At 48.8% G+C, this 22808-nt stretch overlaps 1 protein-coding gene across 2 annotated transcripts in view; it reads right to left on the bottom strand.

Moving 5' to 3' along the window:
- Window positions 1-12101: 12101 nt before the first annotated feature.
- The window catches only part of PRDM4 (PR/SET domain 4), a 29837-nt gene continuing 19130 nt past the window's right edge, over window positions 12102-22808 (bottom strand). The window contains exons 6-11 of one of the 2 annotated variants that reach the window (XM_056115262.1): window positions 22564-22688; window positions 22254-22339; window positions 21136-21263; window positions 19308-19622; window positions 14246-14414; window positions 12102-12475 (exon numbers count right to left, since the gene is read on the bottom strand). In XM_056115262.1, the coding sequence (XP_055971237.1) occupies window positions 12166-12475; window positions 14246-14414; window positions 19308-19622; window positions 21136-21263; window positions 22254-22339; window positions 22564-22688 (1133 nt within the window). In that variant the 3' untranslated portion in view covers window positions 12102-12165. The remainder of the gene's footprint in view (window positions 12476-14245; window positions 14415-19307; window positions 19623-21135; window positions 21264-22253; window positions 22340-22563; window positions 22689-22808) is intronic. The other variant, XM_056115265.1, reaches the window with a different exon arrangement.

Raw genomic sequence — 22808 nt, forward strand, 5'->3', positions numbered from 1 at the left:
GTTTTTGAAAAGTTATTTGACTAAGGTTGTACAGTGCTTCCTAGAGTGCTGACTGATTGCTCATGATTCAGGAGTGACTTGGGGGTCAGTGTTACCAATAAGAGGCATTATATAGTGATAAAGATTTATGCACCAAGCAAAGGAATATCTGAAGGGGAAAATAAGCAACAGATTCCATGTACTTCTCAAGAATACATGGCTGGATCATAAGTTATACCACAAACTTAGCCTTAAACCATGATGGAAATACCTGCCATCTTAGCCGGAGCTATAGCTCAGCGGTAGAAAACTTGCCTTGAAAACATGTAAAGCCCTGGATTTGATCCTGTGCACTGCAGAAAAAAAGTTAGCCTTATTTGGGGCCAGAGAATTAGTACAGTGGATAAGGCGCTTATCTCACACAGCCTACCTAGGTTTAATTCCCATCACCACATATGGTGTCCCTGAATGTTGTTAGGAATGAACTCTGAGCACTGCCAGGTATGATCCAAAAACAGAAAGTGAAAAGTAAGCATCTTTTGCAGCCAAAGTTATATGAAACTGGGAGTCAATCATAAGAAAACTTGAAAATTCACAAATATGTGGAGATTAAACAATGACTCGAAAACCCATGAGTCAAACGAAAATGTACCAAAGCTTGTGGATGAAGTAACAAGTGGTTCTAAGGAGATGTTTATAAACACCTACATCAAGGAATAGAGACCTAAAATAAGCTATAACACCTCTAAAAAGAACAGAGAGGGATCAGGGAGATGGCACAGGATAAGGTGCTTGCCTTGCATCCAGCCACCACCACATTCAGTCCTCTGAGGCCCAAAAACAGATGAAAAGAAACAGCTCCAAGTTAGAAGCTAAAGGTCAAAGGAGAATTGGAGACTACTTTTTGTTTTGGGATCACACCGAGCAATGCTCAGGGCTTACTCCTGGCGCTGCACTCAGGAATTATTCCTGGAGATGTTCAGGGGACCATACAAGATGCCGGGTTTTATAGTCTCTGAGACTATAAAACCCAGCTCCCGGAAGCGCGCAGCCGCTTTCACGGCCGCACGACATCTTATCTCATTCCTACTTTGGACAAACTGGCAGGCTACCGAATGTAACCTGCCCACACGGCAGAGTCTGGCAAACTCCCCGTGGCGTACCCAGTATGCCAAATACCAGTAACAATGAAGGGTCTCATTCTCCTAACTCTGAAAGAGCCTTGAATATGGCACTTTAAAAAAAAAAAAAATCTCAGGGCTAGGACGAAGGAGACATTACTGGGGCCTGCTCGAGGCAGTCAACGAATAACAGGATTTTTGTGATTTTGTGATTTGTGATACAGGATGCCAGGAATCGAACCCAGTTTAGCTGTGTGCAAGGCAAATGCCTTACCCGTTGTGCTATTGCTCTAGCCCCTGAAAAGATCAGTTTTTAAAATTACACGCCTTTAAGAGAAAGGAATCAAAGTTGATATTATAATACCACAGAAATAACAAAAGATTGTAGGAGACTACAGTTACAGACTACCAAATTAAATATCCTGGGAAAAGCACATAAATTCCTAGAAACAGCTACCGATCTTGACCTAGAAAATCAGAGCAGATTCAGAAAAAGACTGGATCAGTATTTTAAAAATTATAAACCAAAGCCCAAAACTGGACAGCGTCACTGGTGAATTCTGACCAGCCACGGAACAAATGCCAGTCCTTCCTAACTCTTCCCCCAAAGTTGGGTGATCTCCAAACTCGTTATATTAGACCATTATTATTCTGATGCCAGTATGAGACAAAGACTCATTATATATGCAATCTTTTTTCTCCACCCACAAGTCCAATATCAACTGGAAATACTCTGTCATGCCTATTTATACGTATAACCAACTGAACACAGCTTAGCAAACCCAACCTTCAGTACACTCAGATACCTTCTATTTGCATACCGTTGGGCAAAAGAACAAAGTGTTCTCTCATTTTTCATATCAAAGTAAAAAACTTGTAAGACGGGTTTTTACCATGACTTTTTTCCTAGTCAACAGTAGCATGCTGTAGCTGTCTGCTCTTAAGAATTCCCTGCAGTAAAGCTCATCGTTTCAGCCTTGATGGGGTATGGCTGACAATAGCAAACACCTCTCCCGTATCACTGCATGAATGTTTCTTGATGTCTCAGGTATAACTTCTTCCCATTCTCAAGGTTCTGTTTGCTTGTGGAACTGTTTGATCAGTTCCTCATCCACAAACCTCTTCAGCCTCACGCTCAGTGATGGTCGTCATCGCTCTGCCTCAGGTAGTCTCCCAGGCAGCTGCACCTTGTAAACTTAATCAGCAGCAGGGTCTCTGTTAGAGCTGATGAAGGCCTTCAGAACTTCCATCTGCCGTTCACGCACCAGTTGCTAACTCCTTCCCAAGCTGCAAGGACCTTCCAGGCAGCATTTACAGCATCGGGGAGAGATAGTATAGTGGGTTGGGCACTTGCCTTGCATGCGGCTGAGTTGGTGTCCCTGGCACTGCATATGATACTCCAAATTCCTCCAGGAGTGATCCCCAAGCGTAGCTGGGTGTGACCCAGAAACAAACTTTAAAAGAGTATTAAAACATTTCCAAAATTCTGAGCATTCAGCCATATTTGTCCACTTCAGCAGCCCACACAACTGTTTGCTGTAAATAGTATGCTGTACACGTAACTACTGTGCCTGGGCCTTCGGGTAAGTGCTCGGTGGTGCTGAGGAACAAGTACAGCCTTTACGTGGGAGGCAAGGCACTGGGTACCTTGGAGCTTTATCCTTGTTTTGGGGGCCACAGCCAGCCGTTCTCAAGGCTTCTTCCTGGTTCTGTGCTCAGGGGTCACTGCTCGCAGTACGGAGGAATTGAATCCAGCTGGGCCACAGATAGCACAAGTGTCCTGCTCTCTGTAGTGTTCCTCCAGCCCAGAGCAATCTTAAGGTCAAAGAGTTCTTTTAGGAGGCTGGAGTGATAGGACAGCAGGGAGGGTGTTTGCCTTGCACGCTGCTGGGTTCAATCCCTGGCATCCCATATGGTCCCCTGAGCACTGCCAGGAGTGATTCCTGAGTGCAGAGCCAGGAGTAACACCCTGTGCATTGCTGCATGTGAACCAAAAGGCAAAAAAAATTCTTTTTGGGGTCCATACCCAGCTGCCTGAGGGTTGTTCCCAGCTCTGTGCTCAGGGGGCACTCTGGGCCATGTCAAGGGGACCAGGTGTCCAGGATGGACAAGTCTGCAGTGCACTGTTGTTTGACCAGCAATTTTCTCTTGCTGGGAGAATAAGAGTTCAGAAGCCAGTCTTGGAACCATGCTAATGGCAGCCAGGCCTGTTATCACAATTATAAATTAATCATTCTGGAATGCTCTTGGATCCAAGAAAGGCTGGATTTCAAGCCTGTCCCATTTCCACCCAAAAGCAGTAGCACCATCTGGCCTGTGCTTGGAATCCGCGTGTTGACTTGGACCTCTCACGACTGTCTGTGTGCTCTGCCGTATATACATCCAGAACAGAGCTTATCTCACTGGCACTATCTGTTAAAGCAAATGCCCCTGAGCCAAGGGTCTCCTGCACACTTTCTGGGGAGTTTCAGTAGCGTGAGGAGTCACAACTGCAGCCTCACAGTTCCTTGGTGGCAGAGACGTCTCTGGAAGTGCAGGTCTGCTCCTGTACAGAAATACTTCCTGCATCATGAGAAGGTCCCTTCCTTTCGCCTGACTCATGGGGACACTAGCTCCTGTGCAGTAAGCAAGGCCATGTCCGTTCTCTGCCCATCTTCCAACCACGGGACAAACCATTTTTCATTATCAAGCTGCAGAGATCTTTGTGATGGGAGGGAGTTAAGCAATGCCAAGAGCCTCAGTGCACTGCCGGTTTGCACGTTCTCTCACAACGGAGGCCATTGCCTGCAGAAGCTCCCAGCCGTGACCAGCTCGCTGACCTCATGCCATCCTCATCGGAAGATCCGGGTGGGCCTTTTGTAAACAGGAGGGGATGTGAAGCCTGGTGTAAAGTGAGCAGCACGGTGATGGCTGTGGCTCACTACCCAGCAGCCTCGCAGATGGAACTACAGGTTGTTAGCCCAGGAAAAGAGCAAAACCTGAAGAATTCTACAGCAAGACTAATCAGTTTCACACCATGTAAAGTCAAACCATCCATCAGGGGCTGTCGGCATGTAAACAAGACTCTACACTCTGGTCAAGTAGCACCGATTCCTGGGTAACACAGTCAACAAAACAAAACAATCTTGTGGTATGTGTCAAGTTGGCTGAAAGCATTCAGCAAAACAGTAACACAAGGGCTGGAGTAATAGCACAATGGGTAGGGCAACCGCCTTGCAAGCAGCCAGCCCGGGTTCGATTCCCAGCATCCCATATGATCCCCTGAGCACCACCAGGGGTAATTCCTGAGTGCACAAGTAACCCCTGTGCATTGCAAAAAAAAAAAAAAAAAGTAACAATAAAATATTTTAAAAATAATAGGATTGATTGGCAGAGTTCCAGTCGGGATGGTGCTTGGAGAGGGACGGCAGCTCAGTGCTCTGAACAGCCCATGTCTCATAACGTTTCTGAGTGAATGTTGATGCCCCTTGGATATTCTGTCTAGGTCGCCCACGCAGAGCACAACCCAGAATGGGACTCATGAGGGTGGCGGAAGTGCAGCAGAGTTCTAACATGTCTAACTTGGACTCACTGTGGAGTGCAGGTCCCACCTTGGGGCCCTGGCAATTCACCATGAGTGGGATGGTCCTGCCGCCATTTCTTCCCTGGACCAGCCTGCACCACCTGTGGAGGAAAATCTCCCTGAGCGCCAAATGCCTGGAGACCCAGGATGAGGGCGTGTGCCCGCTGGTCAGGCTTTGCTGGACTGGTGGCTGCAGCCCTGACCCTGGTTCTGGTCCCTGCCAAGGTGGCTGCTTCCACCAACACTGGGGCCCAGGGGGCGTGGCACTCAGCAGGTCAACCTGCAAGGCGAATGCATCAGCAGCCTTATGGTGCCTTTAGGCTTCCTGGTACCCCAAAATTGCCACCACTGAGCCTCTGGCTGGACTCCAACAACAGGACCAAGTTTCCCAAAGAATTAAACTGCAAAATGTTAGGTATGTGGGAGCCATGCCCATGAACCACCCCCAGCTCATTTATCAGTCTTTTTTTTTTTTGCTTTATTTTTGGGGGTCACACCCGGCCACCTGGCGATGCTCAGGGGTTACTTCTGGCTCTGCACTCAGGAATTACTCCTGGAGGTGCTCAGGGGACCATATGGAATGCTGGGATTGAACCTGGGTCGGCCACGTACAAGGCAAGTGCACTACCCGCTGTGCTATCGCTCCAGCCCCTCATCAGTCTTGCCTCAGAGACCCATAAATAAATCTTGAAAGACACCAAAAGCTGCAGTTCATCTCAGATCTGTGCAGAGATGAACAGACAGGGTGACATGGGACATGGGAGTGGGAGGGGGCAGGTCAGCCCAGTTCCTGCCCAAACAGAGCCCCTGGCAGCTGTTTGGTCCTACCATCCAAAATTGCTGCCATGCCCCCAGCCGGACTCAACTGTCTCAGGATGAAGAATCATGGAGAATCGGAGAATCTGCTGAAATTTTGGTGACGCAGATTTTGTGACTGAAATCTCCAGGTCTCTCAGGGTCAGGATGGGCTACCTTCCCCTGCCTCCCTGTGCCTCCAGAAGCCCTGGCAGTCATGTCCACACACCAAAGCTGCCACCCAGTTAAAGCTGCTCCAGCTGTACCTTCCTGATAAAAATACTAAATGCCCTGAACAAACATGATGACCTCTTCCTACCTGTATTGCAAACCACTGTAGCACTGTCCTCCAGTTGTTCATCGATTTGCTCGAGCAGGCCCAGAAACTTTGTGAGACTTGTTACTGTGTTTGGCATGTCAAATATGTCACGGGTAGCTTGCCAGGATTTGCCGTGCAGGCAAGATACTCTTGGTAGCTTGCTGGGCTCTCCAAGAGAGGTGGAAGAATCGAACCTGGTTCGGCTGGGCCAGTGGCTTGCAAGGCAAACGCCCTACCACAGACCTATCACTCCAGCTCTGTATTGCAAACCATAATGCACAAAAGGGGGAAGAGGATGAGAAAGGGGCTGGGGGGGGGGGGGGGGTTGAGGGGAGGGAGAGGGAGGGGGAGAGAGAGAGAGAGAGAGAGAGAGAGAGACCTGTCCTAGAGGCATTGGGGGGAGGGGGGGTTGATGAGAGGGAACCTGGGGACACTGGTGCTCAGAAATGTACACTGGTGGAGGGATGGGTGTTGGAACATTGTATGACTGAAATCCAATCATGAATAGCTTTGTAATGTCTCACAGTGATTCCAGAAAAAAAAGTTAAAAAAATTTTTTTAAAGTAAATTGTAACTATGTCTGTAGAGAAAGGAATGTTAACTAGACTTATTGTAGTCATGTCACAAAGCACTATGTGTACACCTGACACTAATATGACAATTGTATCTAAACTGGAGGAAAAACAAAGCGAATCTGAAACAAAGTAAAGATAATGCTCCTTGGGCAAAAGACAAAGATAGTATCTTTTCATTGTCCCTGCCATAGCTAAAATATTTTACAGCTCTGGAGCGGCCTGCGACATTATATTGTATCCATAACAAGCAATACAAAATACATTGTCTAGCATTGCCTTTTCAGCAGGTATGAGTGGTGGTGGGGCTGGTCTGAAATATCGAAGGTAACTAAAGTAGAGAAAGAGTGTACAATGCAAATTGTCTGTCACACGGGCAGGGGGAGGTGTGGAATGGGGGGTGGGGGATACTGGGGATTTTGATGATGGAAAACGTGCACTGGTGAAGGGATGGGTATTTGATGGCTGTATGATCGAAACTCAAACATGAGAGCTTTGTTATTGTACCTCACGGTGAATCAATAAAAAAATTTTTTTTTAATTTTTTTTGTTTTTACTGCTCTCCAAGTTCTATTATCTCCCAGGAGAAATGAGTAGAAACACTTTTTTTTAAAAAAACTTTGCTTTTTTGGGTCACACCTAGCAGTGCACAGGGGTTATTCCTGGCTCTGCACTCAGGAGTTACTCCTGGCGGTGCTCAGAGGACCATATGGGATGCTGGGAATCGAACTCGGGTCTGCCACGTGCACAAGGAAAACACCCTACCCGCTGTGCTATCTCTCCAGCCCCAGTAGAAACACTCTTGAAGAAATATTTAAAAATTTCCCTGGGAAGAGGGGCGTTCCCGGCTCGTCCTTCACGCCCTACCGAGGTCACGAGTTGCCCCCCACGAGTGGCTCTCCGGCACAGCCATGGCTCCAGAATCACAGAAACCAATCTCATAATTATCTCTCGGCAGAAATACTTCCAGGCTTAATAAGTAAAATACCAGAAATCCAAAATCGCGTGGCCACGATAGGTTCTTGTAACCAGCTGTAGAAAACAAATTATTTCACAATTCCTTTTCAGCAGGTCTTATTTGGGGGTGTAAACTCTAAGTAATAATGGTGCATCTTTTGTCGAAACAATCTAATCAAAGTAGATAGATTGTTAACTAGAATTCATCTGCCTCGCAAGCACTGGGAAGGTTGGGAGGGGGGTAATATTGGGGTTCTTGGTGAAAAATAAGTACTGGTGAAGGGAAATTGTTTGATGATTGCATGACTGAGACTTAAACCTGAAAGCTTTGTAACTTTTCCCACAGTGATTCAATAAATAAATAAAAATAAAAAATGTAAAAAAACTATTAAAAATTTCCCTGGGAAGGGCTGGAGCTATAGTACAGCTGGTAGGGTGTTTCCCTTGCATGCAGCCAACCCATGTTTGATCCCTGGCATTCCATATGACCCCCTGAGCACTGTCAGGAGTACTACCTGAGAGCAGAGCCAGAAGTAACTCCTGAGCATTGCTGGTGTGACCCAAAAATAAAGAGGGAAAAAAAAATCCCTGGGAGGTAGTAACACTTCTACACATATAGATGATTAAAGCTTAACTCCTGAATTCCAGAACACTTCCATTTTTCTCCACTGAGATATAGAGAAAATTTGAAGGAAAAAAAAATTTCCTTGGGCAGGAGTGATATCAGTCATTAGGGCATTTACCTTGCATGTGGCTGACCAAGGTTTGATCCCCGGCAACACATGGTTCCCGATGCACTGCTTAGAGTGATCCCTGAGCTCCAAGGCAGGAGTAAGCCCTGAGCACCACCAGCTATGGCCCAAATGCAAACAGCTACAAAAAATTACTGGGGTCGGCGCAACAGTACAGTAGGTAGGGCATTTGCTTTGCAAACAGCCAACCCAGGTTTGATCCCTGGCATTCAATATAGTTCTCCAAGCCTGCCAGGAGTAATTCCTGAGTACCACTGGGCATGGGCCAAAAACAAATATAAATAAACGTTAAAATATTTCCTAATTTATCAAACATCTTATTACAAAAGGCTCAAACACAACCCAAGATTTTTGTTGTTGTTTGAGGGGTCACACTCGCTGTGCTCAGGCTTGCTCTCAGCTCTGCGCTCAGGGATCACTGCTGGCAGGCTCAGGGGACTGTCCGGGACACTGGGGGTTCAACCTGGTGAGCTGCGTGCAAAGGAAGTGCCCTACCTGCTGTCCTGTCTCTCCAGCCTACCTGAAGGCATTTTCATTTGGGGGCTTTGTCTCTAAGATGCAGCTTCATACTCAGATGATATGAATCCATCCACCTGATGGGCTGCGAGTCACTCACGTTCATTAAAGTACTTACCGGAAGTGTGTGTATAAGGCTAAGTGGCTGAAAAGGCCCAAGGACAGTCTAGCTCCTGTCACTCCTTTAACCCTGGGTGAACCAAGGACTTCAGTTGGTATGCATGCCTGGAGGCTATGAGCAACCTGTCCTTTAAGGAAGCCGACAGCACCCAGACACTGATTTGTAATATTACAAGGGGTCACAGCGATAGTTACAGCGAGGCGGGTGTTTGCCTTGCTTGTGACTGACCCTGATTCGATCCCTGGCATCCCCTCCAGTCCCCTGGGAACCTCCTGGAGTAATTCATGAGTGCAGAGCCAGGAGTAACCCCCGAGCACTGCCAGGTGTAGCCCCCCCAAAAACAAAACAAAAAGAACATTACAAACCCAGTACTGGACTTTGGTCTTGATCTCAAATGAAGAGTTCGTGGGTTTTTTTTTTTTGGTTTTCAGGGTCACATCTGGTGGTACTCGGGGCTTACTCCTGGCTCTCTCTGTGCTAAGGAATGACTCCTGGAAGTGCTTGGGGAGGCTATAGTAGGTTCTGGGGATCAAACCCAGGTTGGCCACATGCAAGGTTAAGCACCCTACCACCGTACTGTCATTCTGGTCTCTCAAAAGTCTCTTTAATGGGGCTGGAGTGGATTGATAGCACAGCAGGTAGGGCATCTGCCTTGCACGCGGCTGACACAGGTTCAATTCCCAAAATCCCATATGGTCCCCTGAGCACTGCCAGGAGTAATTCCCGAGTGCATGAGCCAGGAGTAACCCCTGTGCATCACCAGGTGTGACCCGGAAAGGAAAGGAAAGGAATGGGAAGGGGAAGGGGAAGGGGAAGGAGGAAGGGAGGAAGGGAGGAAGGCAGGAGGGAGGGAGGGAGGGAGGGAGGAAAGAAGGAAGGAAGGAAGGAAGGAAGGAAGGAAGGAAGGAAGGAAGGAAGGAAGGAAGGAAGGAAGGAAGGACACAAAAAAGCCTCTTTTAAGGCAGAAATCAATGCGCATCTGAAACAGAAAGGCACTAATGGCATTATCACTGTGTGGGCAGACTTCTATATGAGTTAACCAATGGAACACCTAAGAAGTTATGAAATGGAACTCCATTCTTCGTATAACTCTGCTAGTTTCATGTAACTTAGCCTCACGTCGTGAAGCCCGGTCTACTCAGGACTCCAGAGCACACGCTAGTAACCACCAGTATCTCCACCTTTCCTCCTTCTCTGTTTTTTTGCCCACATCTGGTGGCACTCAGGGAACAATCCAGTGCCCGGGCTTGACCCCAGGTCCCCTACACGCAGAGCATACGCTCAGCCCATCGAGCTCTCTCTCTCTGGTCCAGGATCATTCTGGCTTTTGTTTTGGGGCCCCTCCCGGTGGTGCTCAGGGCTTACTCCTGTGCAGAGCCAGGACCTCTCCTGGCGGGGCTCAGGAGACCATCAGGGGTAACAGGGATTGAACGTGGCTTGACCACATGCAAGGCAAACGCCTTAGCTGCTGCACTATATTTCTGGCACCAAGATCTAATTCTACCCGACAACAGACTGCTCCCCGCACAGCGAGATGACATCGACCTTTTGACAGCAGACAGGGCTGGGGCGCACACCAAGCACACTCCAGCCTGGGGCCTCTCTCCAGCCCTGAAGGCCCCTCTTGAGCAGCCCTACAGTCCTACCAGCTGAGAAAGGAACCTACCCAGCAGGAGCGAATACAACTGCTGAATACAAACCTTGCATGCATGAGGCCCCAGGCTTAATTCCCAGCACCCCACGGCAGGACTGGGGTGGGAGGAAGAAGCTCGGAGTTCCACATTCAGCCATTTCCTGTGTACGGGGAGGCTGGTGTCCACCATAGCAGGAATCCCACCAGAGCTGCTATGAAGGACACATCACGGCCCATGCTTCACGGCTCCCCCAACCATCCACAGTGCTCCATTCCCTCCTTTCTCCTCTGCAGACCTGCTAGGCCCCCAGAACCGCGGACAGGAAACAGCGTGCCAAACCTCCATTACACAGAACCACATCCCAGGAGGACCCCAGAGCCGCCCTACTCGGGGAAGTGCTTTCTCCACTTTGAAACTTCAGAACCACTTCAGCTCGGCTTTTTTTTTTTTTTTTTACCTCAAATGCACCCATCTTCTTCCTCCACAAATGAGATTACTGGAGGGAGCCTTTATTTTTTTTTAAAAAAAGTTTCTCATTTTTAATTCTTCCTAGAGGAATACAGATTTGAATGAAATCCATTCATTCCATAAATACATTAGCAGCAAACCTTCCCACCAGCCATCCCTACTCCAGCCCGGAGGTGGTGCCTTAGAACAGGAGTGCGTCCCACACATCCCCAACAGACATGAGCTGGCTTCTTGCTGGAAGTGTGTGTGTGCGTGTGTGTGTGTAAGACAGAGGGAGATGAAGTCCCTGAAAACACATCCACGTGGCAACCAGTCAGCAGTCTAGACGTTCCAAATCCCTTAGCATCCAGAGATCCTTCACCACAGACAACTGGGATGGGGGTGGGGGTGGGGGTGGGAAAGGCGGGGGTGTCTACCCTAGCAACTACAGCGACACGTTAGAGCCAACAATTCAATGGTGTCTTTGACTTTTCATAGGTGTGCCACAAACTGGGGGGGTCGTTAGCTCCTTCCTTCCTCTGTCAGCTGAGTCCACGAATGTGCTTGTCAAGAGAACCTTACTGGCATTACATGGCGGACTGGACCCCAGGGTCCTTTGTCCAGGAGCTGGAGGCTTACTGGAGCAGAAGTATCTAAACCTACATGGACCTCTACGGATCTCCCGGCAATTCAGGTTGGCTTCCACCAAAGCGTGTTTGTCGAAAGTGGGCCAAATACCTCCCCCCTTCTTTTATCCATAATGTTGGTCTACTGCCTACGCAGGGTCCGATCTTGGGGGCTCTTCTGTGTGGGCCTTTAGACACCTGGAGTCTGGGGAAGCAAGACCTACCCTACACTCCCAGGGTGAGTTAAGACAGTGCTTAAAACGTGTGAGCCACCCAGTACCGAGCTCACACTGCTGGCTTCCAAGTACGTTCTGGGTGGAGTCTAAGTCACACTCGTGCGCAAAAACAAAACACAAAAACACAAAACAGGAATCAGAAAGAACGTCTGTGAGGCCAGGACCCAGCTTACGAGTGCTACCAAGTCAAAGGGCAGTGAGGAAAAAAGACGAAGCTGCAATAAAGCTGGTGAGTCTGACCCGGCGGCAGATAACCGTGTAAATGAAGAACAGACACCAAAGGCAGACACTCTCCTCCCCAGACAAGACCAACCACAGGACACACGCTCTCTCTACCCCCCGCCTGTTCTAAAGTGTCTTCATGAGGCTACTCCGCAGTAAGTGCTTTATCCATTCCTGTGCAGGCTGCTGATGGCTGGCTGGAAGGAAACGGGAAACCATTTTATAGAAAAATCACTGTAGTGGATAACTGGTTACATGTGTTGCTCCTTTTGTCTTCTCCACCCAAAAGAAGTCTCCTTCTTGGTTTCATTTCCGTGCAGAGAGAGGCTCGTCTGCATACACGGCGCTGCTGACCCGACAGTCTCCCGCCCCCACGGGGTCCGTCAGTTCTTCTTCCTCAGAGTCCTCCTCCTCCTCTTCCTCTTGGGCCGAGGAACTGGAGGTGGGTCCTTTGCAGGTTTTCAGATGGCGAGTGAGATGATATTTGGTTAGATAAGCCTTTGTACATTTTTCACAGACATAATCCCGTTTTCCTTCGTGTGAATTGAGATGTTTCTTTAAGTGATTTGTTCTCAAGAACAGTTTATCACACTTGGGACACTTGATCTGGCGTTCTCTGAGGGAAACAAAAGAAAAGGCATCTGATTTGGGGCTGCCAATGACAACTGAGGGGCACACTCTTCGCTTGACAGAGACTTTCTCGATCTGTCCAGAATCAGACTAAGGCCTATCACAGAGAAGCACCATAAACATCAGCAATAACAGAGGGGCCGGAGCGATAGTGCAGTGGGTAGGACATTTGCCTTGCATGCGGCCCACAGGGGTTCAATCCCCAGCATCCCATATGGTCCCTTGAGCACTGTCAGGAGTAATTCCTGAGTGCAAGACCCAAGGAATAACCCTTAAGCATCACTGGGTATGGCCAAAAAGCAATAGTGATAATAAATAAGTGACAGATTGATTTGCCCATTTTGGAATTCTATGTAAAATGAAATCAAACTGCATCTTTTGTATTTTGCTTCTTTCATTGTTAGTAAAATTAAGTGAAACCGCAAACAAGTATTAATAGTTTGCTCCCTCTCACTTCAGTATACTACTTAGAAATGACTTATCCTTAATACTGGACTTGTCTATTGCTAATGGTTGGCTTATAAAACTTCCATACTTGCCGGCTGGTTTGCATACACACCCTCAACATAGGCACCATATAAGTAGATCAAAGGATGTCCACTTCGATCAAAGATCATCTACAACTTTGCCAGATAATGCCCAACTGTTGTCTGCTTTCCATTGCAGCTACATCAATCCATGACCACCAACAGCCACTGGCGTTCTCACTGTGCCACATACTCACCAACAACTAGAAGAACCTAAATTTGAAATGTTTTTGACCAGCATGGTAGTGTAGAATAGTATTCCTCACAATAACAAAACTCTACAGCTCACAAGATCAGTAGTGTCAAGGGCTGAGTAACCTTGGCCGAAAGAACCTCAGGGACCATACAGATCAAGAATTTTTAAAATCTTTCACTGGGCGGTTGAATCCTCTCCAAGCTGGTTAGTGAAAGGCTGATATATAACGCCAGTTACGAGGACTCACGATCCTTGACAAAGTTGGATATGGCGGGGAGCTGTGATACTTGGCTTCCAGGGCAATCCTACCACCTTCTCCCACAGGCATCAGCTCCGAAGGGTTCTGGGACACTCTAGGATGTGGGGAACTAAGTGAGGGGTGACCTAGGCGACACTCCAGGCAAAGGCAAAGCCCTAAAAGGAGAGTGCATTTAGTATACTGAAGTATTAGCAAGGCCAGTGTGTGCAGGGCAGTGTGAGAGGAGAAGAGGCCAAGCTGAACAGGAGAGGCCGCCGAGTGCCTCTCCCTACCATGGAGGGTGGCTGGCTACGATAGTGAGCCACGGGAGAAGGGCACAATGGGACCGATGTATCAGATGAGTCCCTCTGGCCACCATGGACAGCGGCAGTGCACATCTGTGTGTCTGTGTCCAGGAGCTGAGCAACAGGACAGCGGGGAGTCTTGCATGAGGCGGGATTCCATCCCCGGCACCGCGCACGGTCCCCTGAGCCCCTCCAGGGGTCACCACTGAGCACCGCAAAACAAAAGGGAGCATATGCATAGGGTGCAGGGGGGTCGGCCTGGCCGGGGGTCACTCACTGTATATGAGTGGGCACATGGGTAGGGGCTCGACCTTGCTGGGGGACTCTCACTGTGTGTGGGTAAGCATGGAGGGGGGGGGGGGTCTGGCCTGGGCGGGGGTCCCTCACTGTGTGTGGGAGAGATTGCTGGGGAGGGGCCTTGGACTGGCCAGGGGCACTCACTATGTGAGGGTGAGTTTAGGGGGTAGGGGGCTTGACTCGGGGCACTCACTGTGTGTGGGTGAGCACGTGCTGCTTGAGGTCCTGGCGCCGCATGAAGAGCTTGTCGCAGTAGTCACACTTGAGGTTCTTCTCGCCCGTGTGGATGACCATGTGGGACTCCAGGTGGGCCTTCTGGGTGAAGGACTTGTCGCACAGGGCGCACCTGTAGTTCTTCTGACCTGCACGGGAGCGAGGCACCGTGAGAACACGCACAGGCTCTGGTGCAGAGTGCGCATGGCCAGGCGTGTGCCCAGGCACATGGGAAGAAGGGGCTGGAACAGGTGACTGGTCACCAGACGTTCCTTTCAAGGCCTGTCCGCTGCCACTCCGAGCAAAGGGGTTCATACTCTACAACCAAAGCTCGTGAAGCTGACACGCGGGACCTCCGAGAACCACTACCTGAAATATGCTTAGAATGTCTACGGCAGACACAAAATATTTAAGTCACTTATGGCTATGAATTTTTTTTTCTTTTTGGGTCACATCTGGCTCTGCACAGGGGTTAGCCCTGGTTCTGCACTCAGGAATTACTCCTGGCATTGCTCAGGGGACCATATGGGATGCTGGGAATCGAACTTCGATCGGCCACGTGCAAGGCAAACGCCCTACCCACTGTGCTATTGCTCCAGCCCCATGGCTATGATTTTTAAATTTTTAAACAGTCACTGCAAACCTACCCTGTGAATTCAAATACTCATCTGTGGTGAAGATATTTTACGACCTACTTCTTGCAGGGCTGGAGCGATAGCATAGGGGTAGGGCGTTTGCCTTGCATGCAGCCAACATGGCCGACCCGAGTTCGATTCCTCCACCCCTCTCGGAGAGCCCGGCAAGCTACTGAGAGTATCTCGCCTGCGGGGCAGAGCCTGGCAAGCCACCTGTGACGTATTCGATATGCCAAACACAGTAACAACAAAATCTCCAATGGAGACGTTACTGGGGCTCGAGCAAATCGATGAACAACGGGAGGGCCTTTACTTACTTCACTTCTTGCAGCTTTCTCACTTTCTTCTTCAAACTTAACAGCCTCACAGGTGGGGGTGAAACAAGACCTAAGAATGTGTAGTACTTAAAGTCAAGGGTTGGTGAATCTTTCCCTTTGACTGAGATAAGAGGGTGGAGTTCCTTATAGCAGCAGGAGGCCGGGGCAAGCCCAGTGCATTAGGCCTGTCTTTGCAGATTCGGAGGTTCAGTGCTCAGCTGGCTCTGCCTGAGGGGTGACTGGGGTGTGAACCGGTGTTGTTCCCATGAAGGAAAGCACCTTACCTCCTAGATTATCTCTCCCAACAGTTTTAAAAGGCTCGCCAACACCATAACCTTTGTGAGCCATATGGTTGCGGATGCAACTACTCAATTTTAATAAAAAACAGTTGAGTAAAATTAGGGAAATGATCCAATCAAATAAATAAATAAATAAAACAGGGGCCCGAGATAGTACAGCGGGTAGGGCATTCCCCAGGCCTGAGGCTGACCCACGTTCAATCCCTGGCACCCCAAAAGGTTCCCTGAGCCTGTCAGGAATGATCCCTAAGTACAGAGCCAGGAGTAAACCCTGAGCACCACTGGGTGTGGCCCCCAAACCCAAAATAAAATAAGGTTGGAGAGATAGAAAAACTGCAGGTGAACTCCTGGGAATATATCCCAGAGAGGCAAAAAAGTATAGTCGAAGTGGCATCTGCAATTGTCTGTTCACTGCAGCACTCTTTACAATAGCCAGAATCTGGAAAAAACCTGAGTGCCCGAGAACCAGGTGACTGGTTAAAGAAACTTTGGTACATTTACCCAATGGAGTACTGTGTAGCTATTAGAAAAAATGAAGTCATCCCTCTGGAAAGAAAGATGGCAGCCGCTTGGGAGCTTTGTGGAAAGCCAGGTATGAGCCGGTGGTGATGGGGCGACTAAAACCTCACGGGAAGGGGGGGGGGGGGGGCGTTCCTGGCTCGTCCTTCACGCCCTACCAAGGTCACCAGTTGCCCCCCACGAGCGGCTCTCCGGCACGGCCATGGCTCCAGAGCACAGAAACCAATCCCTTAATTATCTGACTCTCAGTAGAAATACTTCCAGGGTTAATAAGTAAAATAGCAGAAATCCAAAACCGCGCGACCGCAATATCATTTAATTCTTGAACACAGCTGTAGAAAGCAAATCATTTCACAATGCTTTTTCAGCATGTCTGATTTGAGGTTGTAAACTCTAAATAATAATGGTGCATCTTTTATCGAAACAATGAATCTAGTCAAAGTAGATAGAATGTTAACTATAATTCATCTGCCTCACAGGCATTGGGAGGGGTGAGGGGTGGGGGTTTATTGGGGTTCTTCGTGGTGAAAAATAAGTATTGGTAAAGGGAAATGTGTTTGATATTTGCATGACCGAGACCTAAACCTGAAAGCTTTGTAACTTTTCCCATAGTGATTCAATAAATAAATAAGTAATTTTTTAAAAAATGAAGTCATGAAATTTACATACAAGTGGCACTACATGGAAAGTACCACGTTAAGCGGAATGAGTCAGAAAGAGAGGGATAGACATAGAAATATTGCATTCATCTGGGGAACATAAAGTAACAAAATAGGAGACTAACACCCAAGAATGGCCGAGGTTAGTACCAGGAATTTTGCTCCATGGCTTGGAGGCGAGCCACACATGCTGGGGGAAAAGGGAGCTCAGATAGAGAAGGGAGCACCAAATAAAGGGTGTTGGGAGGATCTTCCCAGGATGGGAGAAGCATGCTGAAAGTAGACTATAGACCAAACATGATTGCCACTCATTGCCTCTTTTGCAAACCACAACACTCAAAAGGAGAGAGAGAACAAAAGGGAATGCCCTACCTGCAGTGACGAAACTTGTTGGGCCTCACGGGATGGCGGGAGGGGGGAGCCGGGCCTGTCCTCCCCACCCCAAGGAGACCCCAAGTCATCGCCCACGAACGGCCTCTCTGGCTCCTCATCAAGCTGCTCAACGGCCATGATCCCAGAGACTCAGGAGCAGATCTCGAAACCCAGTAGTTTTTGGCAGAAATCCCTCCAGATTTAAGTGTTAAAATTTCGGAATTTCAAAACCACATGGCCCTACTGCAGCCATGTGACATCATATGTTATTCATAACCAGCAATAGAACACAAATTGTCTATTGCTGCCTTTTCAGCAGATCTGAGTGTTGGGGTAAAATCTCAAATAATGGTGGGTCTGGTGTCGAAATAGTGAATGTGATCAAAGTAGAGAGAGAGTAATGTGGAAATCATCTGCCCCAAAGGCAGGGGGAGGGTGTGGGATGGGGGTATACTGGGGTTTTTGGTGGTGGAGAATGGGCACTGTGAAGGTATGGGTGTTTCATTGTATGACTGAGACTTAGACCCAAAAGCTTTGTAACTGCTCTCACGGTGATTCAATAAATAAAACTATAAAAAATGGAAAAAAAAAAAAGGGGGAATGCCCTGCCACAGAGGCAGGGTGGGATGGGGAGGATGGGGGGTGGGAGGGATACTGGGATCCGTGGTGGTGGGAAATGGGCACTGGTGGAGGAATGGGTACTTGATCATTGTATAATTGAAACCCAAGCACAAAAATTTGTAAGTCTACAATTGTACCTCATGGTGTCTCACTAATAAAAATTAAAAACAAACAAAAAAAAATACTGCAGGTGAGGTGGCTGCTTGCTTTGCATGAGGCAAATCTGACACCCCAATAGTCCTTTGACCCCCACCAGGAGTGATTCCCGAGTGGCTCCAGGTGCAGCCCAAAAAGAAAACACAAGAAAAATGAAACATCAGTTACTTCATTGGGCTGGAGTGATAGCACAGCGGGTAGGGCATTTGCTTTGCACGCAGTGAGCTGGCCAACCCAGGTTCGATTCCTCTGCCCCTCTCAGAGAGCCCAGCAAGCTACTGAGAGAATCTCGCCCATACAGCAGAGGCTGGCAAGCTACCCGTGATGTATTTGATACGCCAAACACAGTAACAAGTCTCACAATGGAGACGTTACTGGGCCCGCTCGAGCAAATCAATGAACAACGGGAGGACAGTGCTAGTTACTTCATAGTATGTCTGGGGTGGGGGTAAAGGGTTTGGTTTATGAGGCTGGGGAGAGAGTCCAGAGGGCTGACGCACATGCCTTCCATGCCAGGGGCCCAAGTTCAATCCCCCTCACCACATGTACGGTCCTGGAAGCCCCCAGCACCAACAGGCCTGGGCAACACCAGAAACACCACCAGGCATGGCCCCCAAATCCCCAGCACTGCTGGGGAGACTCTGACTCAGTAAGAAAGTGGACTTGCATGGAGCTTAGGAAACAGAAGTCCAAGACACAGATGCCAGCGGTGTCCACCAGCTCGGGGGAGGGAAATGGGCTCCTCCTGCAGACCAAATACACCCCAAGCCAGTTTCTGTTCTGGTTCGGTTCGGGGGCCACACTTGGCAGTGTTCAGCACTTCCTCCTGGCCACGTGCTCAGGAATCACTCTTGGCGGGCTGGGGTAACAGATGGGGTGCTGGGGATCAAACCTACGTCTGACTGTGCCTGCCCTACTATCTATCTGGCCCCATTTCTTCTTCTTTTTTTGTTTTTTGTTTTTTTGGTGGGGAGGGGTGGGGAATCATACCTGACAATTCACAGGGGTTACTCCTGGCTCATGCACCCAGGAATCACTCCTGGCGGTGCTTGGGAGACCATATGGGATGCTGGAAATTGAACTCGGGTTGGCCACATGCAAGGCAAATGCCCTACCCACTGTGCTATCGCTCCAAGTATCCCCCCTTTATTTTTCCTTTTTTCCCCCCTTTTTGGTATTAATTGAAATCTTCCATTGTAACTGCACTTTTGCACTTTCCCCCTCACTGTCACACTGTGATGTGGGCACCCACAGAGCAGAGGGTCTCCGTGACGGCAGCAGGGCCTGCTACGGAAGGGCAGTGCCCACATGCTGCTGCCCTGGGAAGCCCCGCTGACAGCCAGCTCGGCTCGTTTGTGGGACACGTTTTCCAAGTCTGTCCTTATGACTGCCTCGCTGCAGAGTCTTTCCGACTGCAGTGTCTCACTGTCAAATGTCGCGTGTTGCTGGTCTAGTACAACTCACCCGTGTGGATCTTGAGGTGGGTCCGCAGGTTGCTGGGATCGCTGAAGGCCTTGCTACAGAAGTCGCACTTATGGGGCTTCATGCCCATGTGGCCCATAAAGTGGACGTGCAGTTTAGACGGGGAGATAAACGCCTGGGGGCACATGGAGCACTTCCACTTCCTTTCCTTGCCGTGGCTGGGCCCGTGGCCACTGCCGTGGCCCTGGCTGGGAAGATGGCTGTGGATGTGGCTCGTCAGGTGGGCTTTGAATTCCGCGTAGGAACTGCACTCCTTGCCGCAGTTACAGAGGTGCACGTCCGGGTGCTCAGGGACACCTTCAAAGGAAGGAATGAGATCACTCCACAAGGACCAGGGAGACATTCAGGAGATGAGGCACTGGCCTTATACACAGTTACTTCAGTAATCCTGGTCGAACCCCAGCCCAGCATCTACTCCCAAGCACCACCAGGGATCAGCCCTAGGCACAGAGCTAGAAAGGGTCCCCGAGACCCAAACCACCCCCCCGGCCCCCCAAATCACTCATTGTGTCCTGATACTTAAAACTTAAAACCTTGTTCTTGATACTAAATGTTGCTAAGAATTCTCCCTTCCCCCCAAATTTCCAGTTAGCCCACTACTTGTAAAATTCAAATGTCTATCTCGATTTCACCTAAAATCGTGTTCCTGGGATACAGGAATCCCTTGATAATACTAAAACATAAGGCACCCAATCCTATACTAAAATATATATCATTTAGCAGCACATACAAACTCAAGCGTGTAGACTGGAACAATAGTACAGGGGTCTGGCATTTACCTTGCATACAGCCAACCCAGTTCAATCCCCAGCATTGCGTATGGTCCCTGAGACACCACCAGGGGTCCCTTAGAAGCAGAGCCAGGAGGAGCCCCTTTGCACCATCAGGTGCATCCTAAACCTCTCTCCAAGAAAACAACCCCCCCAACCCCCCTGCCAATTCTCAAATATTGCCTGTCAAACTTACTTTGACAGTGCAAAGAAAGGCTATGAAAATTAAATCTGGTTAATGAGATTTTCTTTTACGTACTCAAATTGCACTCCAGGTTCCCTAAATCAAAGTTCTAACTCAGAGGTTCATATTCTTGGGGCCAGAGAAATAAGGTGCTCATCTTCCATGTGGCCAACCTGGGTTCAATTCCTTGCACCATACAGTCTCTTAAGCACAGAGCTGGGAGTAAGTCCTGCACACCACCAGCTGTGGGCACCAAAACCAAAATTTAAAAAGAAGAAGAAGAAGAAGTTCATATTCAGCTTTTGGTTTCCGGGCCAGGCCCAACTGTGCTCACAGCTTATTCAAGGTGAAGCTACGGGGACCAAAACACAGCATTGGGGATAAAACTACCTGAGACAAGCCCTTCAGCCCCTGTACTAGCTCTTCAGCCTGTTTCTTTTAATTGTCTTCATATTTTTGTCACTTAAAAATATGTTGTTCTCAGGGGCTAGGAGGACTGGTCAACAGTTGGAATCTACCACAAGTGTATGTGGGAAGAGGGTAGGTAAGATAAGAGAAGGGACCAGTATGACATTAATAGCTGGAAATGATCACTGAAGAAGCCTGGGTTCAATGCCCAACATGGCGAGATCCTCTTAGCACCAGTGGGAGTGATCTCTGAACACCACCAGGTAGGTATGGCTCCCAAACCCAACACACACATACACACACACACACACACACGGAACTACCCCATCCTTACACACACACACACACACACACACACACACACACACACAACTACCCCAGCCTTATATACACACAGGAATGTGGTTGGCATGCTAGGCACTAACCCCCAAGTCTCAGGTGGACTTACCGATTTGCTGCGCATAATCCCGGCTGTAATAGAAGAGCAGTTCGTTTTCAGGAGGGATGTCTTGTGAAGTGCAGAAATAGATTTTTCCATCATGGGGATAAGCCACCAAGTTCTGCTCCTCCCGGTTCCTAAATTGTTACGTTTAATAGATCAAGCGTATGAATCTGAAATATGACCTAGACACATAATTCTCCCCAAGAGAAAATTGTTAAATGCAAAGGCACATACCACTATACTCTGTGGCCATTTGCTTTTGGGGGAAGGGAAGAGGGGCTGTTTTTTGTTTTGTTTTTATGTCACTCCCAGCAATGCTCAAGGGTCAGTCCTGGTTCTGCACTCAGGAATTACTCCTGGCAGTGCTTTGGGGACCATAATGAGATGTCAGGGATCGGAGCTGGGTTGGCCACAAGCAAAGCAAATACCCACCCATCTGGAGGAGGCCCTGCCCAGGCCCAAATGGGGCATTTTCATAATAAAAAACAATCAGGGTCAAAGAGAGAGTAGAACAGGTAGGGTACCTGCCTTGCACGAAGCTGATACAGGTTCAATCCCAGCAATGCTAAGAGCGCCCTGAGCTCTGCCAGAAGTGATTCCTGAACACAGAGCCAAGAGGAAATTCTGGGCACCACTGAGTGTGGCTCAAAAAAACAAAAACACCCGTCTAAATCAAAACTATTTCCTGCCTAGGAAGTAAGCTCGAAGGGTTGGAGCACAGGCTTGGCACGAAGCATCCCCATTCTGGTGGCCCCCTGGGCATCACGGAGGCCAGCTGACCCCTAGCATTGTTGGGCCCTAAAATTGCCAGGCCAACTGCTGCCAGGAGTGGCCCTAAGCCCTTGACCACTGCTTCAGAAACCAATCCCTGAGCCCCACTAAAATATAAACAAAAACCCCAACTACTTCCTGAGTCAGGAGAAGGTCCAAGGGCTGGGCTCGCAGCCCTCTGTGCACAGCTGGCATGCAGGAGGAGTGGCCTGACCCTGGCACTGCAGAGATCTCTGAGCAATGTGCTGGGAACAGCCTCAGCATCATGGGGGTGTCCAAAAACAGACAGACAAACAGACACGCACACACACACTTTTTATTACTGAAAACGACTCTCATAAAACTACCCTTACCTGGCTTTGCGCACAAACATCATCCAATTACATTCATTTTCGTCAGTTGTGATGATGCAGAATTCTAGAACTCCATTGTGGTAGATCTGCCAACAGAAGGGAAATGACTGTCTACTGGGGCCAGCTGGGAAGCGGCACGAACACCTGACCAAATTGGATCCCTGGCATCCCATGTGGTCCCTTGTGCCCACCAGGAGTGAGTGATCTCTAAGCACATACCCAGGAGTAGGCTCTGAGCCTCACCAGGTGTGTCCCCAAAACAACCCCCAACAAAAATCCTATTCCAAAATCATAGAGAAGTTCCATTTACACTGACCTTCCAGATATGATTGACTGCCTTATCCGTCCACTCGGCTACTTCCATGGAGTGGCTCTGCTGGCCGATGAGAGGCCCAAAGCACGTTCGCACTGGAATGGTCTCTCCCGTCCACACACCTGCCGGTGGAAGGACACCAACGACCTGGTCAATGACGTAAATACTTGGTACAACAGAGAACAGAGAGGAGCTTGAACGCAGGCAAAGGATTTTACTGTCAGTGAACCTAAGAACTAGTG

The sequence above is a fragment of the Sorex fumeus genome, unplaced genomic scaffold (assembly GCF_029834395.1).
Source record: "Sorex fumeus unplaced genomic scaffold, SorFum_2.1 ptg000003l, whole genome shotgun sequence".
Classification (NCBI taxonomy): domain Eukaryota; kingdom Metazoa; phylum Chordata; class Mammalia; order Eulipotyphla; family Soricidae; genus Sorex; species Sorex fumeus.